Here is a 23,250-nt window from a genome sequence, read left to right on the forward strand (position 1 = left end):
TTCATGCATTCTTGGGGGCATGTTGAATTTCCTGTAGAGCCTTTAGGCAAAAATGTATTTTTTTGTGTCTTTCCTTACCCAAGCATTATGATTTTTAATATCATTTCTTCTAATTTAGGAAAGATACAAACATGAGTGGTTTTTTAAAACAGAAAGAAACCAAAGGTAATAGTCAATAACTTATTAAATAAAGGTAATATTAAAATACCTTATAAAAATATTCATGTGCTAAAATCATGATGCTTAAGGAAAAAAATTTTTTTCCTTTTTTTTTTTGATTTTCATATCCACTTGCGTACAGAGTTCTAGGAAAATGCTGTTTTAAACTTAAAAGAGGAATATCCATTCACAGCTAGTGTGATGAGGTGTTTGTTAGTATCGAGAGATTTTAATTTCAAAATACTAAAAACTCAAGTAGATATTCTGCCCATATTTACAGCTAGAATGCTAATAATAACAGCCCTAGCATTTATTCAGAGCTAATCTGTACTAGGTGAATGGTTTTCTTGGCTTTTCTCATTTGGTCCTTACAACAATCCTTTGAAGGAGACAGTGTTGTTACCCACTCACACCTCACGTCAACGACCAGTAATGAGAAGTAGAGGGCCTACCCTGTCACCCAGCTAGAACGCAGAGAGCTCAGCCTTTCGACACTGAGGAGAGGCTCTCACTACACCCCCTGTTCAGGGCCACAGAGGCCCACATCCCAAGGGGAACAGGTTGTCTCAAAAATGACCATTCTGTTCAGCACTTGGGTTATCTTTCCAGCACCCTTCATGGCCCCAGTGTACTCCCCACCTTGCAGATCTAGCTAGAATTGGATTCCACCCACAAAATCAAGTTGTGGCATATTTTTTTGGTCCTCTTCTAGCACAGAGGGCAAACCCTTTAGAAAAACATTTTGTCTTCGGTGTTACTATACCTAAAGTAACAGCTGCAGCTGGCAAGTAAGTTCAAGATGAACAACCATCATGGGTGGGCCATTCTTGTGTGCCAGCGAAGGAGAAATAGGACAAGGCCACAACCACTTCTTGTCACCTTTGACTTGAGAGAATAAATATCCGTTAAACCCTAGTGACTTTAGTTAACATATTACCTCCAGGAGCAAGTACTGTTAATCCAACTTCCTTGTGCTTCCGGTTTCCATGTCTGTCCTGTAAGGATGAACTCCAGGGCGACAGTACTGTCTTCCGCTGCTCTCGCTTTTCGCTCCTCCAGCTGGGTTTTGAGGTGTGAATGCCAGTACTTGGCGTGGAAACATACCATCCTGGCTGATTTTTTAACTCTTTGCGTGAATGAGCTCCTTCTCTCTCTGAGTTCTGTGTATTTCAGGAACCTAGACTGGACTTTCATCTGTGCTTATTTTATGAATCTTCTTAGCATGACACCGTCTCTGCCTTTGACAGTCTGGATTTTTAAGGTCTATTTCTTAATTTCTTTTCCTATGGCACACACTGGAAAACAAAGAAGACTAGAGGCGGTGTCCTGGTGTCATGCTTCTCACCCACACTTTTGTTAAGACCCCACCTCCTCTTCTTGCTTTCTCCCCTCCTTCCCTCAATCATTGTGTCTCTTCTCTCCTTTCACAAAAGATTTAGAGCAGATTTGCTTTCACTGGGCCCAACAGTTGGGGTGTTTTTTTTAGTGGATTGTGTTTTTTTGGTCAACTGCCTCCAAACTTTGGCCAAGGTCATTGTTTTCCCTTTCTAAACATTTCTAACTACTTTAACAGGACACTTTTATACATAATGGGTTCTTCAAAATAACCATTTATCTCACTCTTTTTCTTCCATGTTTTTAAATTTTTTTTTAGTTTTTATTTTATATTGGAGTATAGTTGTTTAACAATGTTGTGTTAGTTTCAGGTGTACAGCAAAGTGATTCAATTATACATATATTCATTCTTTTTTAGATTCTTTTCCCATTTACGTTATCCCGGAATATTGAGCGGAGTTCCCTGTGATATACAGTAGGCCCTTGTTGGTTATCTATTTTAAATATAGTAGTGGGTGTATGTCAATCCCAGTCTCCCAATTTATCCCAGTCTCCCAACAGGGCAGAGTCTGTTGTCTTCTGTGTTCTGTTATTCTAAGTACTCAAGGACGTTTTCCTCAGAGACCTACTCCCACACAGCACAGGTTAAACATGAGACAACGAGCAATGTGATGGAGGAGATTGTTGTTAAGACTAACTTCTAGGAAACAAAATCAATTTCATGCCCCTGGCTTCTTTTCTGTTTTCAGATTCTTTATATTTGTCTATTTGTTTAATGTGTTGCTCTGTGGCTTATTCAAGTAATACATGAATATAATTTTACTGTAAAAGATTTTTTTTTTTTTTGCGGTACACGGGCCTCTTACTGCTGTGGCCTCTCCCGTTGCGGAGCACAGGCTCTGGACGCGCAGGCTCAGCGGCCATGGCTCACGGGCCCAGCCGCTCTGCGGCATGTGGGATCTTCCCGGACCGGGGCACGAACCCGTGTCCCCTGCATCAGCAGGTGGACCCCCAACCACTGAGCCACCAGGGAAGCCCTGTAAAAGTTTTAAATAAAGGGATAATCCTCTGTCACTTTCCTACCCAATCCTACTATATTACCCACCCATTGAAACTCAGATTCAAGAAGAGAAAGCCTCACAGGCTTCATTATGTATGTGTGTGTGTGTGAGATGCACAGTGGTGGCCATGACTTGGGTTTGTATATGTATCTCTAGTTAAGATGATTTTGGAATGTCCTGGGAACACTTGGAGCCTCTTACAGTCATTCTGGGCTTCAGATCCCTTTTTATATGGATGGGAAATCAATAGAAGCTATTTTCACTTACATAATTTTTGTTTTATATCAACTTCTGGTGCGTTTGTGTGTGTGTGTGTGTATACGTGTGTGAGCATGCATATACGTGCACCTCTTAACATACTGTGTCTGCCCAATCTTAAATAAATGGGATAGTGACGTATTTGAAACTTTTTTCTTTAGACATGGGGCAAAAATTCAAAGTCAACTTGGACGTTCCTTTATCAGCTGTCAAGAAACATTTCTACTTTGTGCATAGTTGCATAGCTGCAGACTGCCAGCCGGCAGTTCAATTTTGACAGTTACCATGTCTGTAAAGACAGTGTCTATGCTAATACTTGAGGATCTTATTGCCATTTGCCCTTATCAGTTGCATTCAATTAGATGAAAAATGTAAATGTAGATACTATTTATTAAAGGGCTGTAAATCATTAAGCATATTAAAAACAAGGACTCTGTAACTTCAATCAAATGCTCCATAGACTTACACCAGTTGATTTTTGGTTCAGTTTCAAAGAAAATGTACATATCAGAGACCATGTGTGAATTGACAGAACTGTGTTCCCAAAGAGTATGTACTGATGGACTTTTAAAATATTTCAAAGGTAGAAAGTCCCTACAACATTTTATTCTCTGTAAAGACTTCTGCAGAGCTGATGCCTGGACATCAGTGCATTATAGCAGTAGCGCATAATGGCTGGTACCATGTTCTTTGGAGTCCGCAGTCTTAGGTGAAGCTCCAACTCTCAGGCAAGGTGTTTACCCATTCTGAGCATGGGTTTATTCCTCATGCCTACCTCACAGGATTTTTGTGAAGACTGAATGAGATTTTACCCTCATCACAGTGCCTAGTATAGAATAAGTTTCAACATGCTAGCTCTCATTATCATTGTTTTCATCTTCATCCCGATGATGGTTATGGTACGTGTATGGTAGGGGAGCCCTGCCCATCCTCATGTTTCAGTTGTATCTAATGATGATACAACTCAAAACCCTGATAACCAATGAGACACAAGGGGCTATTGGGGAAAGGCTACTGGCAATTTGGTTTATATTCCAGAGAATGTATTTCCACTTCTCATTTTATTTCTTCAACACACATCCACATATTTTTCACATTTCTCTTCGCACTTGATTTTAAGCATTTCATTTTTCTCCTGATCCTTTGGGTGGAGAAAAAAGGCAACGAGGCGCTATTTTTGCAGCATAGAGCAGAACCTGGGATAGGTGTCGCCATGCTTCCTTCTGCATCCAGCAATCACATACATCTAACCCAACCATGTTAAATGGATTCAGAAGAAATTGAATCAAAAAAGAATGATACAGGCATTCTTCTGAATTAAAAAAAAAGAAAACCTTTTACCTTGATTATGGTCAAAAGAGAAAAAAATCAAGACCTTTTTAAAAAAGATTCATACCAGTGTTTTCAACAAATTCTCATGGGCTTGTCTGAATAGCCATTGATGCTGCACTTTGTCCCATTTGATTGACACTTTTGAATAATGCTGGTAATGCTAATTATTCTGTGTTTTTCTTAGGAGATTTGCATACTATGATTGGTTGAATAAGGGGCTTCACATTATTTGACTCAAAACAGAATAGAGGAAGACTTAAAGTACACGTATACATGTGAATGAGTATTTTCTTTCTAAACTGGCCACTTATTCCGATAATGATACCACTGATCAAGATACATCTCAGAGTCTTTTGATTGGATTCTGAACGATACTGAATATTGCTTACTGATCCTTTGAGGGTAAATAGGATTTTTCAGAAATTTCCCCAGATCTTTCAGAACCAACTCTTATAAATGAGATGAATAACAAATGACATGAAAAACAAATCTAAGTAATATTTTGGGTGCAAGTCGAGACGTTATAGAAAATAATAAGGTTGGTTATCTTATGTGGACAGGTTTCATGTGTGGAAAGTTTCCTTTTTAAACAGAAGGTTTCCAACACATTTGGAAAAGTTGCAACATCATTGCAATGATATTTTAGCCTCCCAGAGTGGTTCCTTTGAAAGAAAAATACTCAATTAGATGTATACATTCTGTTCTGTTTAAAATGGTTTTCTATTCTTATCATTGTACTTAATGTACAATTTATCCCAAAAACAATAAAAATTTTAATTGGTTTGGGACTGTGTTTCTGTTGAAAATATATAGTGAAAATAACTATGCATAGACAGTGCTCAGCAGGGTTTGTTATCTTTGAATGGTGTTAGCAGTCGGATTTCTCTATTTGAATTGTTTTAATTATTGAAGATTTTTCAGAGTTAAGTATTTATGTAACTCCTGATTGATAACTGACAGATTCCAAGGCGGGGCCACATGTAAAATATAGAAAAGCTTATGTACTATGGCAGGTTTTTTTTACTACAAGTGACTACAACAGTTGTCACCGCTCCCTTAACCCATTCACACTGACGCCATTGATTTGTTTTCCAGCGATGGCAAGCCGGCAGGTGGATATAGCGACTCAGGGCTGGTTCATTGGTCTAATGTGTGCTGTCGCTCTCCTGATCTTAATTTTGCTGATTGTTTGCTTCATCAGAAGAAACAAAGGTGGTAAATATCCAGGTAAGAAAGAAAGACTGAAATTGCCGTATAATGCTGCATGATGATCCATTAAACTAAAAAGAAATCATGAGGGTAATCACAGAGATTGCAATAAGTGTATCCTCCCAAGAGCCATACATTTGGACTTTCTGTTCAAACAGTTTTTGATCCCGTTGTATGTAATGGAAGACTCAACCTTGCCAAGGATCAGAAGACACTTGGGGGAGCAGATGAATCAGTCCTCTGACGTTCTTAGTGACTCTGCTTCCTTAGGCTTTACATGAGTCATAGGTGCTGAAATAGCACCTAAAACCAACAGGCAGAGGGAGAAGGTACCTCAAGTTTTCCAGGGGAAGTGATGCATGAACTGGATCTTGATATCATGATGTGTACTGTTGCTTTCCCTATATGGTTAATGTTTTGTTCAATTTAGTGGATCCAGTGAATTTCTATTTTCTTTACCTGGCCATTTCCCCTCCAGTGGCAGAGAAAAAAATCTACAAAAAATTAGATTTACAAAAACGATTTGTAACCATGAATATAGTTAATAGATAGATTGGTAAAATAAAGGGAAATCTTAGAAGCTTCAGACTTATTCCTTTAGCAGGTGAGTAAGAGACTTGTGCCAAAATGCTTTTTTTTTTTTTTTTCTGCGGTACGCGGGCCTCTCACTGTTGTGGCCTCTCCCGTTGCGGAGCACAGGCTCCGGACGCGCAGGCTCAGCAGCCATGGCTCACGGGCCCAGCCGCTCCGCGGCATATGGGATCTTCCCGGACCGGGGCACGAACCCATGTCCCCTGCATCGGCAGGCGGACTCTCAACCACTGCGCCACCAGGGAAGCCCCCAAAATGCTTTTTATGTGAAGTCAACTTTGTATGTCAATTAGTTGTTCATTCTACAAATTTACCTCCAAGAGACTAGAACATCAAAATATATGCATAGGGGGTTCCCTGGTTGCATAGTGGTTAGGATTCCGGGCTTTCACTGCCGTGGCCCGGGTTCAATCCCTGGTCAGGGAACTAAGATCTGCAAGCCACATGGCAAGTAAATAAATAAATAGCCACATGATACATCTGGTTGTATAACTTTATGGTGTATAGAATTATTTCCCACTGCTGTATATCTCATAGAGTGCACTCCTAAAAACGTTGAATAAGGAAAGACAGGATCAATAGATAATAATGTCATTTTGGAATTTTTTTTTAGTTAAAGAAAAGGAAGATGCCCATGCGGATCCTGAAATCCAACCTATGAAGGAAGATGACGGCACTTTTGGAGAATACAGGTGAGCCCCTGCTTCTCAGCCACCCTTCATCCTCCCTGCCTTGAACAGACACCACACTCAGTCTCCTTAGAATGGGATTCAGCCAGGAATGCACTCTGCCTGGGATTTCCTATTTATCTCAAAAATTAGTTTAGAAACACTTGCATGTCTAAATGTTTACACACCCCGCACAGTTAAAATAATCTCACTTTCATTAAAAAATAAATTTCCATCTTAGTGGTAGGTTTGGAGATGGAATATCTTCCACTCTGTCCTATTTTCCAGAGACCCTTGCTGTAACTGATCAACATAGAAAAGCTGGTGTGTGATAATAAGAGTTCAAACAACAATAAAGACCCTACAAACCTGCATTGTAAAGCAAACAAACTATCCTTGTCATTCTCTAAGCAGTGCTTTTGTAAAATTTATGTCACTTTTTCATCTTGGATTTGAAGCCTTTTTTCCAAAACAGGTACCTGTACCCCCTCCTATTAATCATGAAATGATGACCAGGTTGTTTTAGAAGCCGTTAATTATTAAGAAATATCACAGCCCTGGAGGCAGGGTATTAACTCACAGGATTTTGCTAAAACATTCCTGGCTTGGCTCTGTCTTTAAGGACAAATTTAATGTAACCTGTGTGCTAAATACTTTTTTTTAAAAAAAAAGGAAGAAAGAAACTGTTTAAACAAAGATATTCTTGCCTAGGGGGTATAGGTCTTTTTAAAGAGAGATAAGTGGTTACTTTAGATATGTTCAAAAACAAAAACAAAAGATATATTTATTCATTTAAAAGATTGGGATTTTGGTGTTCCAAAAGAATACATCTATTAATCAATGCCTTTGCACAGTGTTCTTTCTTTCTATAAGCCTCTTGTTTATATAAAGGATAATCTTTTAAATATGCGCTGAGCCGGTACTGAGGCTTTTGTTCATATCCATTATTCAGTGATCAACTTGTAAAATAAACCCTAATGATATTCATTATATCCAAAGAAATGCATAATCAAAACAAGAGCAGAAATGAATGAAATTGATGACAGATGCAAGAGTTTATTAATAATGTTAGCTGCTGGTACTTTGAAAAGATGATAAAAATTTTTTGCTGGAAGAAAAGGCTTTTAGGTGAAATAAAATATGTCACTATTGTGATTGCCACATGACATTTACAAATAACATATGTGTCTTAATTTTCACCTGTCTCTAGAGCTCATTTTTGGTGTTTCCATGTCAATATCACAAGGGGCAAAATAATGCCAAGGATAAGAAATATGAGAACTGATTGAGAAAAGCTGTGTATTTTTTTACAAAATTAGATTCATGCCAGTCTCCACGCAGATACAAGTGTTTTTCCTATATATCTTGGCACCTCAGCTTTCATTCTGATCCCCTTTTCAGAGGAGATGACTGTGATTTTTAAAACTCTTCAGAATTCTGTATCTTAGGATACAGAAAAACATCTAGTGAGGGTTGTCTTGATGTCAGATGTTGACTCTGAGACTGAAAGGGTATGAAAACCTCATCAGCATCCCCACCTGTCCACCCACAAGGTTGTATAGCGCATTAAAGCAGCCTGCAGATGGCCACAGCCTAGGGTTGCCAGGCCTTAGGTTGGGTGAGTTGAAACCTTTGCTGATTTCATTCATTCTTCTACACAGTTCTCCTGTAAAGCAGGGGAGCTCATAATTACTAAATAACGTGTTATTTTTAGTGTTCCTGTGACTAGAATTCTACCCAGGATATGCACACCGCTCCCTCATTTGTAGTGCTAAAGCTGGATCTTTAATATAACCTGAAAATATCACATATTAGCATGAACTGAAAACAAACCATTGCACTCCATACAGAAACATGGTGATGGGTTTCTGTTCTGCATTATCATGCCCGAGTGAATCTGGCAATGTACTGCTTATTCCATGCGTCTCAAATGTCAGCTTGCTCTTAGAGTGGTGTGAAACCGTGATCTGATGCGATATGACTTTCTCGGAGTCCCTCTGCTGCCTCCTCCATTAAAACGTGATTGAAATTGAAGTTGAATGTGAACTCATCTGGAATCAAGAGACTTAGTTTTACTGTCAACTCAGCCACTACCCTTGATTTCTTTAGATATGGCGTTTGATCTGTCTCATTTTTTTCATCTATAAAACGATAGAGTTGTCGAAGTACGAGATGATCTCCGAAGAGTTCTAGCTCTATGATTTCTGTGCTCCTTTGCAAACTGTCTGCTAACGAGTTTTTTTTTTTTTTTGGCGATACGCGGGCCTCTCACCGCCGTGGCCTCTCCCGTTGCGGAGCACAGGCTCCGGACGCGCAGGCTCAGCGGCCACGGCTCACGGGCCCAGCCGCTCCGCGGCATGTGGGATCTTCCCGGACCGGGGCACAAACCCGCGTCCCCTACATCGGCAGGCGGACTCCCAACCACTGCGCCACCAGGGAAACCCCTGCTAACGAGTTTTAATGTGATTCGGGGTTTCAGAGCAGTACACGGCAAATATTTTGTTACTGGCCTCATTATTACTGTGTTTACATTTATTTGGTCATATTTATTTGGTGTTAATTCACATGTGAGATGTTTGTGAAGCATTTTCATATGGCTGTCTTTAGCTTGTGCCTTGAGTTTCTCATAAGAGAAAGATTTTTCCTTGGGCTTACTGAGGACACACACATTGGTTCGTGTGTGAAGAAAAAAAAAACCATGTTATCCCATTGATCTGGGAGTTGCCAAAGGAAATAAGGTTCTGACGGGTGTCTTAAACCTGAAACACAACTCAGTGACTTTTTTTCACTGAAGCTGAAAATTCATAAGGACAGTGTCACAAGTGAAATCACTTCTGAAAACACCCAGCCACCCTTTGCTACAGAGGTGGCTTCGTCCTGTGACTTCCTGACATGACCTCAGAATTTTTTCCCTTTGGTTTCTTTTCTACTGAAAAAACGAAAAGACCTTTCGTTTCATAGATGTCATAATGAATGAAAATGGTTCCAACTGTTTATTACAGAATTTTTTTAATAATACATTGAAATGTCACTCTTCTCCCTCAATCACGAGTCCCTTCTCTGCTTTGTACCTTCTAGAAATTTTGAGTTCTGTATTATTTATTGATTCTTATTCTTTTTCATTCTGAAAATAAATTAATATGCTGATCACACACAGTCACACAAAATCAGGGCTATTGCCTAAATGTAAATGAATTCTGTTGATGATTTGCTCGTTCTCAGGCTTGAAGATGAAACCATTTCTACATGGTTGGCTCTGAGCCAGCAGGTATTTCATAGTGCAAAGAGGGATGGAACTTCAGTGGCCAAATTTGATGTTTTGTTCATGTGCTCTAATCTTGTACCCTCACTCCAACACCCACCCCCAAGCAGTCACCCTCTGGTGGAAGCCTGCAGCTTTCTTTGTTTGTTTCTTTAATTATACAGAGAGTAGGATCTGCACCCTTACTAGCATATAGAAAAATCAGAGAAACGATGCAACCAACCGTGTAAGTATTTTTTTATTCTTCAGATCCATTCCTTTAAAAACCAGAATGAACATAGGTCATAAGCCATATGACCATGGTACTTGAATTCATACCATAAATGGAGGCTCTTGGCATGGGAAGCTTGTCACATGAACTTGACCCTGCTGCAAGCATGTTAACCCGTGCTCGTAAGGCCTGGATGATGTGAAGATGTGTTGCATTTGTTAGATACTTCAGGTTTATTCTGCTCACAGACATAAACTGATATGTGAGCAGTATAAATAATGACAGACTTTTACAGGGAGTGTTTGGGTCGTCAGTGTCAAAAAAAAAACCTGCAGTATGGTTTGGCCATGGTAAGATGGTGACTACAGGAAAATCAGACCCAATGATCACAGATGTATCCATCGTTGCCACATTTTACTCAGCAGACATTCAATGGATACCTTCTGTGTGCACAATTCTGAACAAAGTGCTGTTGAGAAAAAGTGAACTCCCTAAAATTCATTCTTTAGGGTAAGGGAAAGGAAGGAGTATGTTCTGATGCTTTGTCTCACATCATAAAATTGATGAAGGTCTTCCCTAGTGGTGCAGTGGTTGAGAGTCCACCTGCCGATGCAGGGGACACGGGTTCGTGCCCCGGTCCGGGAGGATCCCACGTGCCGCGGAGCGGCTGGGCCCATGAGCCGTGGCCACTGAACCTGTGCGTGCGGAGCCTGTGCTCCGCAACCGGAGGGGCCACACCAGTGAGAGGCCTGCGTACCACAAAAAAAAAAAAAAAAATTGATGAAGAAGAAATGAAAAACATGTTAAAGTTAGAATTTTGAAGAATTTCCAAAATGCCCACAGTCTCTTTTATTGTTATTTTACAATGAATTCATTCAACCAGTATTTATTGAGTGCCTACTGTATGCTAGGCTATGGGGATATTAAAACCAATAGAATGTTATCTCACTAGTTTATAGTCTAGTGAGGGATGCAGGGAGGTGAAAGAACAATCTGAGCGTAGTGTGAAGAGTGCTGTGAAAGGGAAGGGATACTGCTGAGGCACCAAGGGGACAGGGGCAGGAAGCCAAAGCCAAGCGCATGGCCTTGAAGGAGGTGGTACAAGAAATCTTCCCAGAGGCAGTAATGCAGGAGCTGAGTTTTGAACATTCCTTTCATGGCACAACTTATAGCAATGAATAAAGATAATCGTGGATGTAAGTATCAAAAAAAAATATATTTTATGGCTGTATATACTATTTTATGACTCTTTTATTACTTATTTTGAAATTTGTTCAATCTTTGACATTCTAGGCTAAGAACATCTGACACCTCCTGTCCTTAAAAAATTCTTAGAAAAATGTAGATTAATTTTTTTTAAGCTTTGAATACTGTGTAGCTAAATAGGGATGTGACTATTCAATCATCTTCTGTAACTTCTAAATTCCTCTCATTTGGGAAACTATCCTTTCACACTTAAACTTGACCAAGCAACTTCCCTTGGCACAATGTCAAAAGTAGTTGACTTACTCTTTCATTTGAAAATTCTCTTTCATTTGAAAATTCACCTTTGAGTTGAAAAGAGGCAAGCACTCACCCAGAGCTTCAGCAGAGACTTGTCACTGCTCATCACATCTGGAAAGTTCTAAGTGTGTGTGTTATACAGCGATTTCTTAGAAAAAATATCTCTCTGAGGTGGGGTCTGGAGTGGAGAGAAGAGGTGTGATGGCAGGTGGTGATTTGTTAGGTACAAATCACGTGCCAGGCACTGTGCTGGTGCCTCATATACATTTTTCTCATTTAACCAGATTGTAATTCCTGAAGTAGGACATTACATCACACCACTTTCTAAAAAGTCTTAAAAAGATCTTGAGATGCCTTTGAACAGCTTTTTCTGGAAAGACTCTGTTTGTGGGTAGAGCATCCCTTTTCTTTACTTCTCTTCTTTCAAGCACAGCCCATGTTGCTGTAGATTCTCATCCACTATGGCCATTAAGCTGGAAAGGATGTTTCCAGGGAGCCCCTTCCCTGGCCATTATTCATGACTGGTGTGATTGTGTGTATAAAAACCCAAATGGATCTGCAGGAAAATATTAGAATTCATAAGAGAGTTTAGTAATGTTGCCTGACACAAAATTAACATAAAAGTCAATTATATTTCTTTGTACCAGCAAACGATTGGAAAATAGGATTTTAAAAATGATTCCAGTTATGATGACATGAAAATTTGATGTAGGAATAAAGCCAAAAAAAGATCTCCTTGTATTCTATTCCACTGATCAATTTGTCTACCTCTGCCCCCAAACTACACTGTCTTAATACAGTAGCTTTGAGTGAGTCTTGATAGCTGGTAGGTCAAGTCCTCCAACTTTGTGATTCTTCCTACAGACGTTTTTAGATATTCTTGGCCCTTTTCACGTACATATACATCTTAGAATCAGCTTGCCAAGATCCACATAAAAACCTACTGTGTTTTTATTGGAAATAAATTGAATCTAAAGAGCAATATAAAGAAAGTTAACATATTTACCATGGGTCTTCCTGTCCACAGTTATGGTATATCCCTCCATTTTATTTACCTCTTATTTAATAGCTCTGAACACGAGTTTCATTTTCATGGGGGTCTTACACATATTTTTGTTCAATTTGTTCTTATCTACTTCATATTTTTACGGTAGCCAAAATGGAATTATTTTTAAAATTTCATGTTCCAATTGTTTGCAAGTACTTAAATAAAATTTACTTTTATGCTAATATGGTATTAAGCAATATTACTAAACTCTCTTTTTATTCTGATGTTTGCCTGTAGGTTCTTTTGGATTTTTTACATATATAATCATATCGTTTATGAATAATGACAGTTCTTTTCTTCTTAATACACGTCTTCTATTTCTTTTCCTTATCATATTGCTTAGTACTTCCAGTGCAGTTTGTTTGTTTGTTTTTGGGTGGCTGCATTGGGTCTTCGTTGCTGCACGCAGGCTTGCTCTAGTTTCAGCGAGCGGGGGCTACTCTTCGTTGCAGTGCGCGGGCTTCTCATTGCGGTGGCTTCTCTTATTGTGGGGCACAGACTTTAGGCATGTGGGCTTCAGTAGTTGCAGCACACGGGCTCAGTAGTTGTGGCTTGTGGGCTCTAGAGCACAGGCTCAGTAGTTGTGGCACACGGGCTTAGTTGCTCCATGGCACGTGGGATCTTCCTGGACCAGGGCTTGAACCCGTGTCCCCTGCATTGGCAGGCAGATTCTTAACCACTGCACCACCAGGGAAGTCCCTCCAATGCAGTTTTGGTTAGAAGTCCTAATTATTATTTCTGATGTCAAACAGAAAACTTTCAACATTCACCATCAAGGATGACATTAACTCAAAGTTTCTTATAGACACACTTAATCAGATTAATGAAGATACTTCTCTTCCCAGTGTATGAAAGTTTTTTTGTGAATGTGTGTTGGATTTTACCATATACCTTTTTTCTAAATCTACTGAGATGATCATAAAATATTTTTCTTTTCTTCTGCTAAAATGGTGAATTATATAGATTGGTGTTTAAATGCTAAAACAAGCCTGCATTCCTGGAATGCAACCCAACCTGGTCACGATATATTATCTTTTTAGCAGATTGCTAAATTCTATTTGCTCATGATTTCTTTGGGATTTTTTCATCATTTGTGTTCATAAATGAGATGGGCATGTAATTTTACTTTCTCAGAGTGTTCTTGTTGGTTTTAGATATTAGTGTTATACTAGACTCACAAAATGATTAAAGGAGTGGTTCCTCTGATGTGTCAAACTTGAACATGTCCAAAGCTGAACCACTGATCTTCCAGCCAAAACACGCTGCGCTCCTGAGTAAGCGTAATTCCATCCTTCCTGCTACTCAAACCACCATCAGAAAATCCTGTTGGTGCCACCTTCAAAATATGTCTATAATGACCACTTTGTACCACTCCCAGTGTTCCACTCTGGCCCAAGTCATAGCCCTCTCACTCCTGGATTATTGCTGTAATTCCCCCAACCCCCTAGAGCAGGGGTTGGCAAACTTTTTCTGTAAAAGGCCCGATAATAAGTATTTTCGACTTTACAGGCCACACAGTTTCTGCTGCAACTCTACAATTCTGCTGCAGTGCAGAAGCAGCCAGAGACAATACATAATAAATGGGCACGGCCCAATTTTGCTGTAGTTTGCCAACTCCTCCCTCTAGGGTAGGCTATTCGTAACACTGATGACAGTAATCCTTTTTTTTCCCTATAAATTTATTTATTTTATTTATTTGTTTTTGGCTGCGTTATGTCTTCGTTGCTGTGCACGGGCTCTCTCTAGTTGCGGTAAGCGGGGGCTACTCTTCGTTGTGGTTCATGGGCTTCTCGTTGTGGTGGCTTCTCTTGTTGTGGAGCACGGGCTCTAGGCATGTGGGTTTCAGTAGTTGTGGCTCGCAGGCTCTAGAGCGCAGGCTCAGTAGTTGTGGCGCATGGGCTTAGTTGCTCCGTGGCATGTGGGATCTCCAGACCAGGGCTCAAACCCGTGTCCCCTGCATTGGCAGGCGGATTCTTAACCACTGCGCCCCTCCCCCCCAACAATAATCCTTTTAAAATGTAAATCAGATCATGTCAGTCATCCATTGAAAACTCTCCAGTGACTTCCCATCTCATCCAGAGTTAAAGACAGAATCCTTCCAATGTCCTACAAGGCTCTGATCTAGCTCCATTACCTCTTTTACTTTAATCTCTCTCTCTCCCTCCCTCTCCCCTGCTCTTCTCCCCACCTCCCTCTGAGCTCCTTTGCCATTTCTAGAACAGGCTTGCCCCACCTCAGGGTATTTGCACTGCTGTTACTCCTGTCATAATGGCTATCCCTCCAGCTATCCACCTGGCTAACTCAACCCTTTTAAGTCTTTGATCAGATGTCACTTCTTAACAGGGCCTTTTTTGGACATCCTATTTGAATGTCAGTCTTCCATCCCCTCCCCTGACACCTTCCATCCTCTTTACTCAGGCCTATATTTTCCATAGCACTAATCACCTTCTGACACACTCTATAACTAATTTTTTAAATATGTTGATTGTCTGTATTTTCCCCTACTAGAAGTAAGCTCAACGAAGTCAGGGCTTTAGTCTATTTTGTTTCCTGCTCTATCCCGAACGACTAGAACATTATGTCTTAGAGTAGGCACTCAGTAAACATTTATTAGATGTATGATGGATGGATGGATGGATGGATGGATGGATGAATCAAAGAAATGCCATAGACTAGAATTTCCTGGAGTGTACACCTTGGGACACTAGTTCTACAAAGCAGAATAATACTAATAGTTGGAATCCAGGTGACAAAATTCTGCTCACTATTGAACTCCTCAGTAGAATTAAGTGTCTCACCAAGTCATGGGCAGTATTTCACAGGAAGTATTCGAGCACAGCCTAGAAGCTAATGATTGAATTCCAAAAATGTGCAAGTTATTCTTACAGTGGGTTGGAGACTGGGTGCTATGTTCCCTACAGTGCCCCAAACACAGGCCATCCCAAGACTCTGTGATACGTCCCCAGCTGTTTATTAAAACGATAATATCATTTATTTAATTTGTGACAAGCACTTGTGTATTGCTAAAACAGGTAATTTTCAAGAGCGTATGCCAATGTCATGTGAAGCCAGTATTATTTTCAGTCTTGAAATTTTCTCCTTGGTGAAAAACTGGAGACCCTAGTAGAAATTATTGGCCAAAGAGCCAGAATGTTTGTGCATCATGAAATATTTGTATCTTGGCTAAAAAAAAAAAGTTACTCTTCAAAGAAGAGGGAGCAGTTAAATCCTAACACAAATCCCTAGGTGAGATACTGCAGCTCATGGGACCTGTCTTTTACATGAAATCTTTTTATTTTTTACTAATGTTGTTTATGTTTCCCATTTTTGCCTTGGATTTTTGTTCTGTGAAAGAATACAAAAGATGTCATCGCCTTTTTTTCTTTTTTTTTTTAAACCAAACGTTACTTGTTAGGGACTAAGTATGCATACCTAGTTACTTGACCATGTGAGTGAATGTCCTTAAACATAGTGATTACTCTGCTACTTCCAGATATTGTGCTTAGGGGTTCAAAAGAGACATAAGCAAATATAGAGAGAGAGTCCTACACATTTTTATAAAATTACACTCCTCAGATTCCACACTGCGGAGAAGGGAGTAGTAAGGTAAAAGTGAGGGCAGGAAATCTTGGCTTTTGCATTTGCACGCACACACTTCATAATATATTGACTTGCCATTAACAGTACAGATGTAGTGCTCTGAAGTTAAAGCATGTCTCTTTCCAAATTAATAAATCTTTACCCATTAACTAAAATTCTTACAGAAAAAAAAAATACTGTATACGGTCAGTATGAGGATTTTGCTTTCCTTCTTAGGCTATTTTCATTTGTTTCTTCTGCATCCTTTTAATGGAATGTGTAGGTCTCTTGAAAGGTAAGGTTCAAGTTTACAAGTCTGGCCTGCACTCAGTAACAAAAAGATTTGAGATGCAGGATTTTGCTTCTTGCTCAGAAAAACAAAAATCCATACTTCACACTTAACCAAAATCATTCTCCATTCATACCCAAGGAATCAGAGATATTATGCAGTTTAACGTACTAACTTCTCAACTTGTCATAAGCTTTTACCCCTTTCTAATTCTATGAAAGTAGTGATGATTTTCAGCTTTTCTCAATTCTTCCTTTTGTAATGCTTGTGATGATTTCTGAATTGCTTCCGAATCAGTAGCCAGAAATCTGTCATTGATATTGACATGCACCCTACAAAGCCATCCACCTACCGGAGACTTCATGATTAAACCATTTGTGCACTTGCCTTTCATTCCAACCGTGTCCCGGTCTTTGGAGGCCACCTGACGATTAGATTGGGCTAGAGGAGCTCAGGGCTCCAAATGCTTTCTCATCATTTGCACGCATGATCTTTGGGAACCAAGCCTTTTCCCTAAATGCCAGTCTTGACGAAAATGTTTTCTCTTTTTTCCAGTGATGCAGAAGACCACAAGCCTTTAAAAAAAGGCAGTCGAACACCTTCAGACAGGACTGTGAAAAAGGAAGATAGCGATGACAGCCTAGTTGACTATGGAGAGGGGGTGAATGGCCAGTTCAATGAGGACGGCTCCTTTATTGGACAGTACAGTGGTAAGAAAGAGAAGGAACCAGCCGAAGGAAACGAAAGCTCAGAGGCACCGTCTCCCGTCAACGCCATGAATTCCTTTGTTTAATCTGTGAGCTCTTTGCCAATATCCCACTTTTCTCAAATGTTTATCTTAAGTATTTGTCGGTCCGCCTTCTCATACTCTGAACATTGAGGCAGAAAGTCTGTGTTCTGCTGTGTGTTCACATGATGAGAGCCATCAAAGCAAGAACCTAACTCAGTCAAATGATATCTTAATGTGAACTGCAGTGCAAAGTGCATACTTTTGCATTCAACATAGGTTATCTTGATTTCCTGAGAACTGATAAAAAATAACAGTGTCATCAACAGATCATGTTCTTCCCTCTTCGGGATACAGTTCACTAGGATGCATGAAAAATGCTACACCTTTAAAGAATATACCTGTGTATGTTATTCAAACATGGGTTGGTACTTTGTTTATACTCTCCTCCGCTGAACCCCTAAATATGAATTCCGTTTTCATTGTCAAGAGTGTTACTGTAGTATTCTCTAGAACTTCAGTGTCTTTGTGGACATTGTCGTGAAACTGGTGACTCTGTGTCTAGCTGTCATTAGTCTTTTGGGGACACTGTTAGGCACAGTGTGTACAGTCTCTACTTGCTAAATGCGTTAATTATGACAGGTGCATTTGCTCATGCTTATGAGACTCTCTTACCTGCTCTTTGATCCTGTTACTCCACAGACTTCTTAATCGTCCAGGTATTACAGTGGCACAGTGTTCTACCTTTTACGTCCTCTCTCCTTTCAGTGCTTTTTAGGCATAAACAATGCGTATTGCAATGCGTCTTGGCATTTGTGGCAGACCGAGAGAATACCAAACAGATCACTCCAATTCAGTGTCAAAAGTTATTCCAGAAAGCACAGGGCAAGACACATGCAGTGCCTTCAGACGATAAGCGTTCCACAACGTACCGCCTTCTGTATCATTCGGTACAGTCGACTCGGAGTCCTAGATTACTATCATTGTCTAAAAGTAACTTTGAAAAAGCATAGTTCGTGAAAACTGCAACGCTGAAAAAAGAAAAAGGAACTGTGAAAATAAAATTAGGAAGATAGTTTTTATTTTAAGGGGCATGATTTCCCCCATATAGTTTATTTTAAGGGGCATGATTTCCCCCATAGGTATAAAAAGAAAAGCTTTATCACCAACTGGAGCAAGTAATGATTTTGTGGTCTTCTATGGGTCCTATTAATACAAGTCACGTTCAGTAAGAAAGATGTCAACTTGGTAGGTAGAAAATTTTTTAAAAAACAAGTTATTCCAAAACTAACAGGATACAACAGCACACCAACAGGAATATATTTTCCTCTAAGTCTCCATGTATGTGGCAACTTTTGAAACTCTGCAGCGTTAAACAACGTGTATACAAATTGCATGGATGCCTTGCAGAATCTAAGAAGTCTGACAAGTGCTAACAAGGCCAACAGTCAAAGGGATTACATCTCCAGTTTCAAAAAGAAGCATATATATTCTATCATATTCATAAATAATATCTATCAAACGGTTTCCTTCCAAATATGAAAATCTATAACAACCTATGGTTGAAGGAATGCTCAGTTTCATTTGCCAATAAATTGGTTTCTCATAACTTGCATCAAGTTTAATTTTAAGTAAAGCTTTTTATATGTAGATATTTTGTTGAATCTGTAAATACACTTAAAGTGTAGATGCTATATGCTTATAGGTGTTACGTACAAATAAACAGGCCAGCGATGTTTATGTTGTACTGTATAAGATGTTAGCTAATTAATACAGTGCATGGGATTGGAAAGCATTTAATTAAATGCCTTTTGGGTTTTTATTTTCCCTTTTTGCTGTGAAACTGAAAGAGTGAACTATTTTCCACATTGACAGCAGGTTTCTAGAAGAAATCTTCAGAGCTTTGCCTAAGCACAGTTTGAAGTAATCCCAGGTAAAGATGGCCCTACCTAGTTTCATATCTCCGATATGCACTTTTCACAGATCAACCTTTCTAGTGGAAATCCAGAAAGACAAAACAGGCTGCCTTGGCATCCGAGGGCACAAAGATAAGTTACTTAAAATTTGCCAGTGTGTGCGGGGACAAGAAAAGTACAGTGTTTCCTCTTCCATAATGGTAGATGCTAAATTTGTGCATGAAGGGGTCATTTCTGTACTTGTGCAACAGAGTTTGTATTAAAAATTAAATGTGGTTTTAAAAGTCCCTCTCTCTTTTGTAATATATCATGTTCCTAGTGGAGTGTGAATGTCCAAGTAATGGTATATGTAACGGTATAGGCAGATGTGACTGGATTTCCGTCAAAAGAGTGACTATTAGGGCTTCCCTGGTGGTGCAGTGGTTGAGAGTCCGCCTGCCGATGCAGGGGAGGCGGGTTCGTGCCCCGGTCTGGGAGGATCCCACATGCCGCGGAGCGGCTGGGCCCGTGAGCCATGAGCCTGTGCTCCGCAACAGGAGAGGCCACAACAGTGAGAGGCCTGCGTACCGCAAAGAAAAAAAAAAAGTGACTATTAAACAGTCGTGATCTCTTTGTGATTTTTAACTTCTTTAAACCTAGATTTCCTAATGTTTTATTTTATTTTTCTATTGGCCATGCTGCGGGGCTTGCGGAATCTTAGTTCCTTGACCAGGGATCGGGATCTTAGTTCCCCAACCAGGGATCGAACCCGGGCCCCTGGCAGTGGAAGTGCAGAGTCCTAACCACTGGACAGCCAGGGAAGTCCCTCCTAATGTTTTAAAATAGCGCAAATTTTGCTTTTTGCTTTTAAAAGGCAGAGGAAATTAAATGCAAAACTGGACGCAATATAAAAGAGAGCTAATAAAAGAAGGGCATATCAAACATTGTAATGCAAAGGCGAAGTAGATATTACCAGCCTTTAGAGAAAGAGTCTGAGAAGTCAGGTGCTGCTTCCTTTCCTGAAGCCTGACCTCTGCAGGCCTGTTCCCTGGTGCCTTTGGTCACCCTCTCTTCTGCCCACCTGGACCTCCACTGTCCCCGGCCACGGCAACTGGATTCCTTAACCTCTCCTGCTTGATGACACAGTTTGGGCGTTGACGAGTATCACTCCCGGGTGTGTCATCCACCCGCTTCTCAACAGCCCAATTCTTCTCGTGTCTCACACCTGTCCAGCTCTGCAAACAGCCAAGACCTGGCTTGTTCCTCTGTTCCTCCACCTGCCCTTGGTCCCCTGGTCCCAGCTTTCCATCCACAAGACCTTCCGTTGGCACAGAGCTCCCTCTCGCTATACAGTTACTTGGATAACAACATGATATATATACATCATCGTAAGATGCTAATAGACCCTATGTAGACCTTGTTATTAGTCTTTTTACCGTGGAGAGCATTCACTTCTGACAGCAAGTCAGGGTCTCCAGTCTACACCGTGGGCCAGATTCACAATCTACATCCTCAGCCCACGTCATCAGTCACAGCTCTGTTTAGCAACGGGGGCTGGCCAGTTGTAAAGCCTGACGACAAAAAGCATTGGTCTGTTGATGCCTTCTTGTTCAGATGATTTATAATGGCCCTGGTTTCCTTTTTTTTTTTCATAAATTTCAAATTTTATTGAGGACCTACGATGTGAAAATTCTCCAGAGAAATGTAATTGATATTTCTGTATTTTAAAGCTTAATGATTAATTTTACTTTCATAACTTAAGTAATTTTAGCAAACTCTTATCATTCAGTTCCTTAAGATCTGTATTTATACAGTTGACTTTGCAGGGTGAAGAAGAGATTAGACAATTGATATAACCCAGTGTAACCTCGTTTACTTTTAGTGTCTGATAAAATGATTGGAAGTAGCTCGTGGAGGCAAAGGAAAGAAATGCAAAGAACTGAGAAGTCTCACCTGAACTGAGCAAATCTCTCCTGCTCATGAGATTTTTCTACAAATTACCACCAGAGGGCTCCCGTACTTTATTCAATGCAAAAGAAACTGCAGGAAAACGAAGCCTCTGGAGAAACAAGGCCAACCACCTTTGATAGACTGGGTCTGATCATGCAGAAAATGATTGCCTGCTGTAACCCGGGAAAATGCAGTTAGCAGCTTCCTCTGACGAGTTCACAACCTCCAGGGAGTACGTCTGTGTCACCTTGAGCCTTGTTAATCTCCTCCCTCGTATTGATTGTGGCTGGGTGGCTGACAGCCCATCAGCAGGGGCAGAAAGAGGAGTAGTGGGCCTCCTGGCTCCCCCTAGATACCCCCTCGCCTGCCAGGTGGTGGGGCTGAAGGAGGGGCCGGTCCCGAAAGGGGTCCCCCGTTTCTCCCGATCGTGCCATCTTGTCTGCCACCAGTGGTTGATGTCCTGTGGTTGGTTAGCACAAGAAGCACAGTTTAAGCACAGACAGCTTTTCTTTTTCACTTTAGAAAAAGCAGCAGAGGGAAAGAATACTCGCAGAGGATTTATATTAAAGAAACAAACAAGCAGACAGTTCCCAGGTTGAGGTAGAAAGAGACCAACGTTTACCTTCCAGCTCTGCCATCAACCTATTGTGGAACTGTGTACAAGTGAGCCCCCATCTCCCACCTCTCCAGCCCTCCGTTTCTTCAACTTTAAAATGACAGAAAGCAGATGACTTCTAACATCCCTTTCTGCTTAAATCCTGTGATTCTCAGTCATCGCCGCCGCCAAAAAAAAAAAAAAATGTTTGAGCACCTACGACCACCAGGCATTTTGCCGAGTGTGGAGGGTACAGATGAGCAAAACCAGATGTGGTTCCTGCTCTCACGGTGCCTGGAGTCTGGTGTGAGAAGACAGACATTAATCAGATAACCACGTGAATGACTGTGTAATTAATTCCACCAAGATAAGCGTTGCAAGGGGAAGGAACGCCGGTCCACGAGAGCAAGTGATGTTCAGAGCGGTGGGAGGCTTCCCTGAGGAGCTGGGAGCTGGGGGACAGTAGGACCTAGGGGAGACGTCAGGACAAAGCGGCTGCCCAGCAGAGGCCCGTGTGCCCAGAGCAGATGCAGGGGCCAGAGATCCTGGGCACCAAAGGATAGGTTTTTGTATTTATTCAAGGGGCAGTGGAAAGAGGGGAGTAATTGAAGGAGTTGAAGTAAAGCGTTACATGACCAGATCTGTCTGGGGAGGAGGCGGAATTCATAGGATTTAGTGCACACAATGGGCTGGAAAAGAGCCAGAGAGGCTGATAAAAGCCACTGGGAAGCTTCACAGTAGTTTAAATAAGAGATGATAGAGGTTGGATCCAGATCATATCACTGGAGATGGAGAGAAGCGGGTGGATTCTAAATATATTTAGGAAGGAAATTGATGGGAGTGATAGATCAGATAAGGGAGGTTGAGGGAAAGGGAGAGATCAAAGATGGCACTTAGATTTCTGACTTGTCTAACCTGACGTGAGGGTCACTTAGCTGGGAACATGAAGAGAGAACCAGATCTGGGGTAAGTTATGAGTTCAGGTTAATAAATGAGCAGTTTGAAAAGCCTCCGAGACATCCAAGTGGAAGTCACTAGTAGCAATTGGATATATGGGCTTAGTGCTCAAAAGAAACTTCTAAGGTGATGAATAGTGATTGAAGCCAAGAGGCACACAATGAGATTGCCTAGGGAGAAAATATAGACAAGAGGGCTGAGGATTACCTCCTATTAAGAAACTCCCTTAGGGATTGGATAGGAAGAGGCAGATGGACCTCTAAAGGAGACCAGTAAACAGGAGCCAGAGAAGCTGGGAAGAAATAAGGAGAGTGCGTTGTCTTGGAAGCCAGTGAGCGAGACCACTTCAAGAGCAGGGAGTGGTTTACAGTGTCACTTGTTGCCGAAAAGTCAAGCAAAATGAGGATCAGAAGATTTTTGGATTTGAAGATACGGAGGTCATCTGAGACCTTAGGAAAAGCCGTTGGGTGGAGTGTAGTGACAGATTGAAGACAGCTGAGGAGTGAGTACAAGGTGAGCAAGTGGAGACAGTGAGATTTGCCATCACCCACGTGGACAACCCATCCAGCCCCGGGCTCGCTTCTTCACGTCTGTGCCTCCATAATGATAAAATCTAAGCCT

At 40.8% G+C, this 23,250-nt stretch overlaps 1 protein-coding gene across 1 annotated transcript in view; it reads left to right on the forward strand.

Moving 5' to 3' along the window:
* Nucleotides 1-19,419, forward strand: part of NRCAM (neuronal cell adhesion molecule) — a 322,524-nt gene extending 303,105 nt beyond the window's left edge. Inside the window, exons 26-28 of the mRNA XM_029234463.1 lie at nucleotides 5,241-5,372; nucleotides 6,559-6,637; nucleotides 17,061-19,419. Coding sequence (XP_029090296.1) covers nucleotides 5,241-5,372; nucleotides 6,559-6,637; nucleotides 17,061-17,298 — 449 coding nt within the window. The 3' untranslated portion in view covers nucleotides 17,299-19,419. The remainder of the gene's footprint in view (nucleotides 1-5,240; nucleotides 5,373-6,558; nucleotides 6,638-17,060) is intronic.
* The last annotated feature ends 3,831 nt before the right edge of the window (nucleotides 19,420-23,250 follow it).

This window comes from Monodon monoceros, unplaced genomic scaffold (assembly GCF_005190385.1).
Source record: "Monodon monoceros isolate NGI ecotype Baffin Bay Population unplaced genomic scaffold, NGI_Narwhal_1 Super_Scaffold_2, whole genome shotgun sequence".
NCBI classification, from domain to species: domain Eukaryota; kingdom Metazoa; phylum Chordata; class Mammalia; order Artiodactyla; family Monodontidae; genus Monodon; species Monodon monoceros.